The sequence below is a fragment of the Drosophila guanche genome, unplaced genomic scaffold (genome assembly GCF_900245975.1).
Source record: "Drosophila guanche unplaced genomic scaffold, DGUA_6, whole genome shotgun sequence".
Classification (NCBI taxonomy): Eukaryota; Metazoa; Arthropoda; class Insecta; order Diptera; family Drosophilidae; genus Drosophila; species Drosophila guanche.
Genome location: NW_022995745.1, coordinates 1,244,366 through 1,256,110, shown reverse-complemented (window position 1 = coordinate 1,256,110; position 11,745 = coordinate 1,244,366). Strand labels below are relative to the sequence as shown.

General features: G+C 52.4%; 5 protein-coding genes across 8 annotated transcripts in view; 2 read left to right on the top strand and 3 right to left on the bottom strand.

Moving 5' to 3' along the window:
* Window positions 1-149: 149 nt before the first annotated feature.
* Window positions 150-4,561, bottom strand: LOC117581371 (chromosome-associated kinesin KIF4). 2 transcript variants are annotated; one of them, XM_034268506.1, is made up of 6 exons: window positions 4,380-4,561; window positions 3,632-4,311; window positions 3,418-3,569; window positions 1,141-3,350; window positions 548-1,089; window positions 150-464 (listed from the first exon to the last, which is right to left on the bottom strand). In XM_034268506.1, exons 2-6 carry the CDS (start codon window positions 4,309-4,311, stop codon window positions 419-421), a joined length of 3,630 nt encoding a protein of 1,209 aa, XP_034124397.1. In that variant the 5' UTR covers window positions 4,380-4,561; the 3' UTR covers window positions 150-418. The 2 variants fall into 2 exon arrangements, with proteins under 2 accessions (XP_034124397.1, XP_034124398.1); XM_034268507.1 differs by having other exon boundaries at window positions 548-1,086.
* A 290-nt stretch (window positions 4,562-4,851) lies between these two features.
* On the top strand, window positions 4,852-7,328 carry LOC117581375 (centromere/kinetochore protein zw10). The gene is made up of 3 exons (XM_034268510.1): window positions 4,852-6,336; window positions 6,400-6,739; window positions 6,798-7,328. Exons 1-3 carry the CDS (start codon window positions 4,978-4,980, stop codon window positions 7,271-7,273), a joined length of 2,175 nt encoding a protein of 724 aa, XP_034124401.1. The 5' UTR covers window positions 4,852-4,977; the 3' UTR covers window positions 7,274-7,328.
* Window positions 7,280-11,745, bottom strand: part of LOC117581384 (histone-lysine N-methyltransferase SMYD3) — a 23,465-nt gene continuing 18,999 nt past the window's right edge. Inside the window, exons 3-7 of one of the 2 annotated variants that reach the window (XM_034268525.1) lie at window positions 8,901-9,040; window positions 8,586-8,827; window positions 8,395-8,528; window positions 7,768-8,230; window positions 7,280-7,713 (exon numbers count right to left, since the gene is read on the bottom strand). In XM_034268525.1, coding sequence (XP_034124416.1) covers window positions 7,343-7,713; window positions 7,768-8,230; window positions 8,395-8,528; window positions 8,586-8,827; window positions 8,901-9,010 — 1,320 coding nt within the window. In that variant the 5' untranslated portion in view covers window positions 9,011-9,040 and the 3' untranslated portion in view covers window positions 7,280-7,342. Of the gene's footprint in view, window positions 7,714-7,767; window positions 8,231-8,394; window positions 8,529-8,585; window positions 8,828-8,900; window positions 9,285-11,745 lie in introns of those variants that run through there. The other variant, XM_034268523.1, reaches the window with a different exon arrangement.
* LOC117581388 (eukaryotic translation initiation factor 3 subunit G-1) lies at window positions 9,415-10,608 on the bottom strand. Of its 2 annotated transcripts, XM_034268530.1 has the most exons (3): window positions 10,469-10,608; window positions 9,595-10,406; window positions 9,415-9,546 (listed from the first exon to the last, which is right to left on the bottom strand). In XM_034268530.1, exon 2 carries the CDS (start codon window positions 10,404-10,406, stop codon window positions 9,597-9,599), a length of 810 nt encoding a protein of 269 aa, XP_034124421.1. In that variant the 5' UTR covers window positions 10,469-10,608; the 3' UTR covers window positions 9,415-9,546; window positions 9,595-9,596. The 2 variants fall into 2 exon arrangements, with proteins under 2 accessions (XP_034124421.1, XP_034124422.1); XM_034268531.1 differs by having other exon boundaries at window positions 9,415-10,406; window positions 10,474-10,540.
* The window catches only part of LOC117581396 (transcription initiation factor TFIID subunit 8), a 1,990-nt gene continuing 1,133 nt past the window's right edge, over window positions 10,889-11,745 (top strand). Inside the window, 3 exon segments of the mRNA XM_034268541.1 lie at window positions 10,889-11,127; window positions 11,189-11,623; window positions 11,683-11,745. Of these exon segments, the coding sequence (XP_034124432.1) occupies window positions 10,980-11,127; window positions 11,189-11,623; window positions 11,683-11,745 (646 nt within the window). The 5' untranslated portion in view covers window positions 10,889-10,979.

Genomic DNA, 11,745 nt, shown 5'->3' with positions numbered 1-11,745 from the left:
CCTTTCTGTTAAGACCCCAATGGACACTCACAGCGAAAGGATACACTACGCACCCATACCATAAACCACACACACACGCATTGAAACTGTTATGAAAAAAAGAAAAGAACCAAATACAACAACAACAAAAAAACAATAAAATGTAGAAATTTACATGTGCGAGTTATTACTATTATTATTATGAATTATGAAATTGATGGTAAAAACCATGGCTATAGCTTTCTCTCTCTCTCTCTCTCGCTCGCGCGCTCGCTTTAACAACAGCCAAGGTGATGGGCGCTATCGGTGGCTCGGATAACATAACATTTTACTTGTAAAATTATCTTACTATAAACAAAAATAAGTCTATGCTCTAGAGAATGTAAAATCAGAAACGTAGATCGCGGTCTGACCCAAAGGCAGCTACTCCCTTCACCACCTAAAAGAATTTACGTCGTGCGGTGGCGAATGCCAGTCCAGACATTCTGCAAAAAGGGAAAGAGAAAAGAATGGAAATGTATTTTATTTTAAAACCTCATGCAACTCATGTTCATCTTGTTATTCAGACCTGGCTAGCTTTGGGGTGAGTTCATCTTCAGAAAGGACTCTGCCAATTGCTGGTGGAAAGGCATTCTGATCGATCGATCGCTTTGTAGGCGATAGCACCTTGGCTGGCTCTGGCGAGGAAAATGTGGTGCTATCGCCCGTCATCTCATCATCATCTTGCTGCTCTCTTTCCTCCTTGACCACGAGGATATCATCAGCCTGGTGCGAAGGTGGTGGCGGCGGCGGTGGCTTTGCGTTGCAGTTCATTGGATTCAAGCATGAGCCCTTGCAGCCGCAGTGATCGGCACAGCCGTTGCTGCTGGTGAAGCAGGAGCAGCGTTTTGTGTTGCACTTTGTGCGGCACTTGCATCTCTTCGACTGCGTCTGGCGACCGCCCTCCACCACCTCCGTCACCGTGGTGGAGTTGTGCAAAGTGATCGATCCATTGACTTCGCTGCTTGTGCCGAGCACCTGCTGCTGCTGCTGCTGTTCGCTGCTCGACGTCTCCTGGGCCTGTGCATGGCCATTTTCGGTTCTGTCGTTGGCCAACTGCGATGATCTCTGCTATGAGGAATTAATTATTTATGGCTCTGCCCCCTGAAAGATTCTACTCACCTTGGAACGGGCTTTGCTGAACACGGGCACCCAGTCGGGATCATCGCTGGCATCGCTCACAAGTTCAACCGTGTCCGAGAGGAATTGAACGCTCGAATCGAGATTCTCCAAGGGTGGAGCCTTTGCCTTTGCCTCCGCCTTTTTGTTTCTTGACTTCAGGCGATCTAGCTGCTGCTGAAGAGCTTCGCGGCTGCTGAGGAGCTCCTCGATAACTTCTTGGTGCTCCTCGTTGGCGGGCTGATGAGTGGCCGCCGTGCGCAGCAGAACGGCCACCTTCTCCTCGTAGGCACGCTGCTGGGCGAGCATTTGCTCCTCGTGCTGGCTTTCGACCTGGCGCAGTCGCTTGGCCAGGTCGTCGAGCTGTTGCTGGGCCTCCTGCAGATGGGAGCGCTGCTCATCCATGGCGGTGCGCTGCTCGTTGAGGCTGTGCGCCTGCTGGCGACGCTGTTGGACAAGGCTCTTGAGCAGCTGCTTGCTGACGGCACGCGATTCGCTGATGCTCTGGACGCTCTCGGCGAGCGCCTTGCTCCGACTGTCCAAATCGCTGAGGCAGACCTTCTGTTGGAGATCGGCTATCTGGGCGTTGCGCATCTCTAGCTCCTCCTCGATGTTGGCCAGCTCCTTCTGATCCCCGCTAGACTTTACCATATTATAGTGATTATTGATGGTGGCCCGGTCCTCCATGAGCTGCTCGAGACTGTGCTCGGCATCGATGAGTGAGAGAATAATCTCCAGTTCGCGATCCACCCAGGAGTCTGTCTTGGCAGCTGTCTGATCCTTGGCATGGCGCTGACGCTGTGCCGAAGCCTGGCGATCGAGTGCGTCCTTCAGGCGCTTATTGGCGGCCAGAGCCTCTTCACACTTGCGCTTCAGCACCTGCCGCTGCTTGGCGTGCAGCGTCTGCTGGCGCACCATTTCGCTTTGCATTTTGCGGTCCTTGCTCTTCAACTGGGTCAGCTCTTTCTCACGCACTGATCGCCACGTGCGGAACTTCTCAGCCTCGCCGCGCATCGTGCGAATCAACTTCACCTTTGACTCCTTCATCGTACGTATTTCGGCGCTCAAGTTGTTGATCTTCTCGCGCTCCTTTTCGCGCATTTTCAGCATGTTTGCCTGTGTGATAAACTTACGCCGCAGATCGGCGATTTCCTGCTCCAGCAGCTGCAGCCGCTTGCGCCGCTCTTCGGCCAGCTTGGCGGAGGGATCCTTGCTCTTGATGTTGCGCAGCTGGTCGAGCAGATCGCGCCGCTCGCTCTCCAGCTCGTCGATCTTCTGGTTGCACTGCTTCACCTTCTCATCGTCCTCTTTCTCCAGCTTGCTGAAGTTTCGGCAAATGCGCTCGTGCAGCTCCTGCTTGAGATCCAGGTGGCGGTTGATCGTGCGCAGCTCGCCGACCAGACCCAGCTGCTTGTTCGTGTAATCCTCCGACTGGGAATTGAGCATCTCGTGCACCTCATCCCCCATGCCCTCGCCTTCGCCCTCACCATCCGCATTGATTCTCTGACTCGATCTCGATTCGTGGCCATGCACCTGCAGCTCATCTTCGGTGCGCTGCAGCTCCTCGTCGAACTGATCCACCAGCTGGCTAATCTCTCGCATCTGGTCCGATGGCTGTTCCCTTGTGTCGGCGCCCTCTGCTTGCTGCTGCTGCTGCTCTTGCAGCTTGCTCTTCAGCTGGACAATGTAAGTTTTGAGCTTATCGTGGGCTGCCTCGGCTATGTGGGCGCGCATCTCCTTCTCGGTGAGGTCGATCAATGCCTGGTGCAGCTCCTTCTGCAGCTTGCGGGTCTTTTCCTGCAGCGTCTTGACCAAATCCTGCAGCGGCCGTTGGTCAGCGGCAGCTGCGGCGGAGGCTGACACCAACGTGCCGTCAGCGCCGTTTGGCAGTGGATCGAGTCCGGCCGCGCCCACGGCACAGTTAATCGAGTTGCTCATCTTGCCGACGGCCAGCAGCTCCACGCGCAGCTTCTGTATGATGTCCTTGAGCATGTTGATCTCGGCCGCATGGGGATCCATGTTGACCATCGGCTTGTTCTTGATTTGCAGCGCCCGATCCGCGTAGCGCAGGGTGCTCAGCGTCTCGGACACATTGTAGTCCGCGGGACTGACGCAGGCAATCATCAATGTGATCGAATTGCCACCCAGCGAGTCCTGCAGCAGGCGCGTCAGCTTGGACTGCCGATACGGTATGTAACCGGCAGTTTGTCCGGCTGTAAAAGTGGAACCCAAAAAGTGACAAAAGAAAAGAAAATGCAGAAGAAAAGAAGAAAAACGTACAGCCCAATGTGTTGATCACGTTGCCGAGGGCCAGCAGGCCTTTGTTGATGTTCACGCCCTCCTTGAAGCGATCGCCTATGGCCAGTGTCTTGGAGCAGCGCTCAGAGCCAGCCAGATCCACCAGATTGAACTTGGAAGTAGTCACCACCTTTCTGAAGTTCAGAAGTTCATTTAGACAGCGTTCAGCTTGTGTGTTTTGTGTGTGGATACTTACCTTCCCTCCAGCTTGCTGGACACCACGGTGAGTGTGAAAATTGCATGAGAACGGGACGATGTCTCGTTCATTGCAGTGGCTGCGACGGCCCGACCGGCAGAGCCGCGCATTAGATGATCGGTAACCTCACGGGCGGAATTCACCTCCAGCTCGGTGAGGCCGGGCATCACAATGCGATTCTGTATCTCGCGTATGTCCACGGTGGCCTTGTCGCGCTTGTTCGGCGAGAAGAGATCGTAGAACTGCTCCTGGTAGAGCTCCACAAAGGAGCAGGTCACCTCGAACTTGTACTCCTCCTGTAGCTCGGCAATGTGAACAAATATGTCGTGGACGGCACGCGGAATGACGCCCACATCCTCGTCGAGGACACCATTGAAGGCCGTGCCCATGGTGTAGGTTTTGCCAGAGCCAGTCTGGCCATACGCCAGGATAGTCACATTGTAGCCATCGAGCAGCTTCTTCAGCTTGCCCTGTACACACGTCTCGAACAGATCCTTCTGTGTGTCATTTATGTCGAAGACATGGTTGTATGTGTAGCACTCGCCGCGATTGATCGACACCTGAGGGGCGCCGTTCGGCGAACGCTCTAGTGCAATACGGCAGCCACGCTCCACCTCCGATTTCACGAGGGGACGCACGCGCAAGGCCACTGTCACCGAGCTGCTCTCGTCGCTGGACATCTGCGGTAGAGATCACACCGGACCAATTAGCAGTTGCATCTTTTGCCCTTCTTGATGAAACTTCTTACCTTCTAGACCGGATAGATAATGTACGGCAGTGACGGAATGTGAAAATATACAAAACTAATAAACAGAATACGAAACAAAACCAAAACGGCTGCCGTACTTTATGTGTCTAAACGCCTGCTTCGATTGTGCAAATTTTGATAGTGGCTAATGCGACGCTTACATTTTTGCCGCCTCTACCAGTAAATTTCAAAATGGTGGGATAGGATATCGATACAACAGCTGGGCTGGTATTCATCAGACGGTCTCACTAGGTCACTGCATCGATACTGGCAGAGCGGACACGTAGCAAACAATTTGTGGCTTTTTCAGAGTGTACAAGAATCAACTGTGTTGAGTGATGCTAAAAGCAGAAATAAACAACTTAAGTTCGCTTTTTTTCAGAGTTTTAAGCCCACCTGAGTATCGATACCTGAATATCGATAGATGCATGGTACTGTTTTTTTCGCAGTATTTAAACACCATCATTTGGCCACACTCGGCAGCCGCCGCCACAAACACACAAATTCGTCTTTTTTTTTGTCTTTGTCGTTGTTTTATATTTTGTTTCTGCAACCTTTGACTGTAAAACAACAAGAGCTATACGAAAAGCTTTCAACAATGGCTGCAAGTGCGCAGATGAAGATTCTGCCAGAGATGTTCCAGGGCAATGGGTGTGCCAGCCTTGAGGACACCAAATCGACCGTTTCCAAAGTACAGACGCGCACTGAACGCTTCCAAGAGCGCGTCAGAAAGCATATAAGCGAGAACTATTCAGAGTTTATGACCAATCACACATCGCCGGACATCTTCCTGGAGGAGTCCAGCTCGCTGGGCCGCGAGATCAACGACCTGCTCGAAACTGTGGGCATCGAGGGTCTGGCCGCTCTGAGTGGCTCGAGCCAGAAGTTGGCCGACAACAGTCGGGAGCTGCGTGAGCTAATGCTGGGCCTGCAGGTTAGCGAGCACATTCTGAGAATCGATGAGCTGTTCCAGTACGTGGAGGAGGCCAAGGGCACCAAGGACTACCTGGTGGTGCTCGATCTGGTGGGCAGCCTGCGATCGCTCATCTACGGCGAGGGCGAGGCCACGTCCCAAGATGTGATGCGCGTCTTCCAGGCCCTCGAATGCTACGAGACGATCAAGGTGAAGTACCATGTGCAGGCCCATCTGCTGCAGCAGAACATGCAGGAGCGCTTCGATCGGCTGGTGCAGCTCAACTGCAAGTCCTATCCCAATTCCAAGTGCGTGACGCTGCTGATCAGCAAGGAGGAGGCCCAGCTGCAGGACATTGTCGTGGCTCTCTTCCAGGAGCGATACAATCCAGTCAAACTCTGCGAATTCCTGCTGGAGAACTGCATCGAGCCGCTCATCCTAAAGCCGGTGGGTGTCGAGTGCAATGACAATGCCGAAGCCGGCACCTACATCCAGCTGTCCCTCTCGTACTCCACCAAAGAGAGTGGCACGAGCACGGCCACCGCTGCGAACGCGACTGCCACTGGCACACAGCTGAGACCGAACTACAAGCAGGTGCTGGAGCACTTTACGCTGCTGATCCAGACGCTGAGCGGCATCAACCACAGCGTGTCCAGCACGCAGCATGTATTCAGCATCATTGGGGATCATGTCAGAGATCGCATGATGCAGCTGCTGGTCAACGAGTGCCTCATACCAGCCGTGCCCGAGACCATGGAGGAGTACCAAACGTCCACGCTGTGCGAGGATGTGGCGCACTTTGAGCAGTTCCTCGCCGACTCGTTCCTCATCAATCCCGAAGTGGATCGCGGCCTCAGCCAGTTTATCGAGCAGTACGAGACCTACTATCGCAATCGTCTCTTCAGTCGTGTCCTAGAGTCGACGCGCGAGATCATACAACGAGATCTGCAGGAAATGGTGCTGGTAGCGCCCAACAATCTGTCCACAGACGTCACCGGCGATCCCTTTCTCTTTCCCCGCTGCATGGTCTCGAAGAGTGCACAGGTAGCAAAAGATTCATAGGCATCTTACATTCGATTCTGATCAAATTTCGTTCCCCTTTGGCAGGACTTTGTGAAGCTAATGGATCGGATTATGCGACAACCGACGGAGAAGGTGGGCGAGGATGAGGCTGATCCCCTGGCTGGTGTCATCGGCATGATGCTGCAGACGTACATTGACGAGGTGCCGAAGGTGCACAAGAAACTGCTCGAGAGCATACCGCAGCAGTCGGTGCTGTTCCACAACAATTGCATGTACTTCACCCATTGGGTGGCGCAGCATGCCAACAAGGGCATCGAGAGCTTTCCCGCTTTGGTCAAGACACTGCAGGCCACTGGGGCCAATCACTTCCGGGTGCAGGTCACCTACCAGACCTCCATACTGATGGACATCATGGATGGTTTCGGTGAGTATCCATTCCATCGATTGTGTCGGGCACATTTAATTTCGTACATTTTATGCAGAATTTGAGAGTCCGCACACGCTGGGCACGGGCCCGCTGAAGCTGGTGCGCCAGTGTCTGCGCCAGCTGGAGCTGCTGAAAAACGTGTGGCAGAATGTCCTGCCCGATAAGGTGTACAACAGCACCTTTGCCGAGCTGCTGCATTCGTTCACCAACGAGCTGGTGCGTCGCGTGTTCACCCAGCGCGACATCTCCGCCACAATGGCCAGCGATGTGAGCGACCTGATCGATGTGGTGCTGGAGAAGGCGCCGAAACTGTTCCGCGATGCCCACGAGGTGCATCAGGTGCGCTCGTGGATGAAGCTGCAGCAACTGAAGACCATGATGAATGCCTCGCTCAAGGAGATCACCGAGCTGTGGTGTGACGGTGCCGGTCCACTGACGGCCAACTATAAGGCCGATGAAATACGATATCTGATACGGGCTCTCTTCCAGGACACCGATCGTCGGGCCAAGGCCATCACGCAGATTGTCTAGAGCTGATTGTTCTTTAGATTACGCTTTAATTCTTAATAAAAACAATGCAACAAGATGTGTGTGTGTGCGTTAGTTGGCCTCGTGGCGAGCCTGAAATATAAGCGGATACAGCTGCTCCACGAGCAGTCGATGGTCGCGGCCATGTGTGACGACCAGTATGCGCTGAGCCTCCGCCAGATGATGCATGGCCTCCTTGTAATGGCGCTCGTAGAGCTGTATCTTGCCCAGCTTCATTTGAAGCAGACCCAGGAGGGGATTCCATGGTCCATGATACTTCTGGAAGCCCGGCAACAGCTGCTGGCCATAGTCGAGGGCATCCTGCCACTTGCCCACCTCGATGGCAGCCTCAAAGGCGGCATCCAATGTCTTCAAATGCCAAACATTCAGCGGATGCATGAGGCCCGCCTGCTTGTCCAGGCACACCTTGCACACGTCCAGATCTGCAAGCAGGCAGAGAATTATCACTGAAATTATGTAGAAGCCCCCACACTTACAGGCCACGTCCTTCATGGCCTCCAGCTTGTGCTTGGTCAAGGCCGTGATCTCATTGTAGGCGTTCCTCAGCTTGGGACTGATGCCCACCGAACAGCGCTTGCAGTTGTGCCACTCGATGTTGATGCTGGCGCTGCATTTGGGATTGGGACAGGCAGCGGCTGTCATGGCACGCGTCTCCGTTGGATCGGTGCACTTGCTGCACACGCACAGGAAGTAGTAGTGATCCTTGAGGTCCTGCCGCCGCTGTTCGGGCGTGTTCAGCAGATCGATGTAGCTGATGAAGATCTTGGACCAGTCCAGGCTCGGCATGTCCTCCAGGGCATGTATGTGCAGCTCGTTGCCCTCAAAGGTGGCCACTGCATTCGGCTGGCAGCTGTGGTCGGTGATCGAAACGCCCAAATAAATGGCCGTGGCAATGGAGTTCATCTCGGCATCCAACACATTGAAACCATTTGTGATTAGCTGCCGCATAGATACCAGAGATACACAAATACAAATGCGGGTACAAAGAGAGAACAAAAGGAAAAGGAATAGTTGATGATCAATCACCTGGCAAGGCGCCAGATGCGCGTCATCGATTGGTTTCCCATTCGGGAGTATTCGCAGGTGGGTGCCTGTCTACTTACACGGCCATAGATGCTCATCAGTTCCGTTTTGTTGGGCACTGTGCTCGGGCTATCGGCCATCATGTCCGTGAGCACGGCATGCAGCGAGTCCAAGTGCTCCAGCCGCTTTGGATCATTTTTGATTTCTTGATAATCTGCGAAAAGCCAGGAGCAATTAGCAGTCCCAAAACAGGGCCCAAGAGACTACTCACGGGACATGAGGTCACGAAACTTGCGGGAGCCGTGCTCGGTATAATAGCCACGAATCAGATCGCCGCCATGCTCGAGGCGCAAAATGAGGCGACACAGCATGCGGGCGGCATCGGGCACAATTCGTGGCTGAATGCTCTTAAGGAATGGGCACTCGTGCTTGTGCTGTGCCCAGGCTTGGGTCTGGCAGGAACGGTTGCAGTAAGACACATAACGGCAGTTGGAACACTTTCGCACCTTGGCCCTAGGATCATAATGGATACGTTTAATAAGCAATTAATATCTCTTGCCTTTCTATCGCGTGGCGTGGCACTTACGCCTCCAGGCAGTTGTCGCAGCGCTCCAGACGATACTGCGACTTGAGGACAAACGCAAAAGGCTTCTCCTTGAGGATGCGCTGTCCCCGCTTGACGCTGGGCTGTTCCATGGCGACTGGGATAGGGATACCTGTGAGCAGGTATTCTGCCTGATGTTTGGCCGGGGGCTCGTCACGTACAACTGAAAAATGAGCGCACACCTGCGCCTCAAAAATATTATTATTGTTCGAAGTTTCTACTTTTGAATGTTTTGCGGCATCTAGTCCTATTTTTAGCCACAAGTTTGCGTAAATATCGCAGTCGGGCGAAAAGCAAAACAAACAACAACCAAATACAAAAATTTGTTTTCGTTTTGTGCAGCAGCGCTCAGCCCCCAGCCCCGCGCGGTGACAGCCAGCGTTGCCATATTGGCCCAAGAAACAGGTACAAGAAGTACAGTGAAGTCCATTCAGAGGGAACTTTTGATTCGATTTGATTAAACAAAGTTAAAATTAAACACACACAGGATGTTGTCTGCTGTTGTTTTTGGTGCCCTTGCGGCTATATATTTTCTCATTTATTTGTAGCAAAGCAAACCTTTAGCTTACGGATATTTGTTTTGTGATCAAACCGAGCCTGTAGCGGCGCTGGGGCGAATAGACGGGCCTATACAGATATGTAGCTCGGCTTTGATATTAACCAAGACGACTAACACGACTAATTGTTCTGCGGTTTTGACCATTCCACGCTGAGAATCAGATGGTCGTAGCCGTGTCCGTTCAATATCTCGATGGCCGCCGCAGCGTCCTTGCGCTGCTTGAAGTGCACGTAGGCGAAACCCTTGCATAGGCCGGTGTTCTTGTCGCGGGCCAGGTACATTTTACTTTGTGGTCCAATCTTCTTAACCAGCTCCTCCAGATCCGCTTCCGTCATCGACTCGGACAGATTCGAGATGCGAATGGCGGCGGTGTCGTCACGACCACGCATTCCCAGGCCGCCCTTTTGGCTGTCCTTGAGGAATGGCGGCACATATTTACCAGACTTGGGTGCATCAACGGCAGCGGAGGCAGCCGCCGCAGCCTTCTTCTCCATGAGATTTGTGTCCATGGCGGTTCCTTTGTAGGGGCAGTTGACGGACCAATGCTCGCCATTGCAAATACGACACTTGGCAATGTTCTTGGTGGGATCGAGCAGCGGATCGTTGGCCTTCTCGTCCTCCTTGGAGTTGAGGAACTGCATGATGATCTCCTCGGATACCATTGTGGTGTGCGAATTGGGTCCGGGCTTGTCCGTCTTCGACTCGCCAAACTTGGTCCAGGTGCGGCGCTTGGCCACGGTCTTTGGCACCACCTGCTTGGAGATTTTGTAGGTGCGCACGACCTTCGTCTTCTTGTCGTCCTTGTTGTATTTGTATTCGGTCACATATTTGTGGCCATTCTCAACGTTCTCCGTTGTCGGCGGCAAGCCGCCGTAGTCGAGCTCCACCTCATCGGCCCAAGAGGACTTTATAGTTTCAACGCCAGGCATCTGCAAATGTTTAATGGAAACATGAATTTGTGCACACTCAATATACTTTAGTCGTTTAATACTTTACTGTACACTGCAGTTTAAACGTGTTAAATTGAAATATAAAATTTCGCCACGAGTGACCACAGAAAGCAGAATTCACGAAAAGAATGTGGCCGCGTACTTATCGATAAAACATACCGCCTGACCCTCAGCTATATACTGAAATGTACGGTCTCGTTTTTTAAATATACCCAATTATACCGCATCTCGTAAATCATTTTCCTCGCTTTTGATATTCCTATTAATATTTTCAGCTACTTAGAACCCACAGTCCTAAAACTATAATTTCATTCGATTCAACAATCAATTATCCATAAGATTGATAAGCTTTTGGAGCTTCTTGTTTCTGGCTTGTCAACAAAACAATGTTGAAACTAAAAATATCAACAAAACATGCATATAAATAACATTGCGCATTTTACCACACTGGACAGTGACAGTGGCAGCCCTCTGTGGAACAGCTGACGGAATACATTTCAAATTGTTTGTCATTTTGAAAATATTAAATTTAAAGTGAAATAATCTTAAGAAATGGACAAGATCGAATCGGTATCGACACCCAACGTAGACGTTTACCGTCGCCTGCTCGTCAAGGTCATTTGTCAGCTCCTGCTGGATAAGGGGGCCAACCAATGTAGTGCACAGTGCCTGGAGACGCTCACGGAAATGCTGCAGGCGTGTAGGTGTACGAAAAATTTGAAAAGTTTATTCGCATACTATTGATATCTTGTTGCTTGCAGTTATTGTGGAGTTGGGAAACTCGTCGCACAACTACTGCGAGCTCAGTGGGCGCACCATGGCAACAGTGGGCGATGTGAGCATGGCCCTTATAGGCATGGGTCAAAATATTGGCAGCCTGGAGACTTACCTTCGCCGCGAGCCGCATGCGCCAGTGCAGATGCCGCCACAACAGACACAACAGCGCACACTGAGTCTGCTCCAGGCGGGCACCAAGGCATCGCATCCACCGTATGTGCCCAGTTACTTTCCGCCCATGCCAGATCCGCATGCCTACATACGCACGCCGACGCACAAGCAGCCGGTGACGGAGTACGAGGCGATCCGGGAGAAGGCCGCCTGCCAGAAGCGGGACATCGAGAAGGCCCTCACCAAGTTCCTGTGCAAGACAACTGAAACGAACAATCTCTTTCCCACTGAAGATAATATGTTTCCCTGTGAGTAGTCTTCAGCATTGGCGCTATTTGTTCCTACAACTCTCATCCTACCTCCACAGTAATTGCGTGCAATCCCTCGCTGCCGCCCTACTATGCAGCCTTGAATCCTACGGATCAGGTCT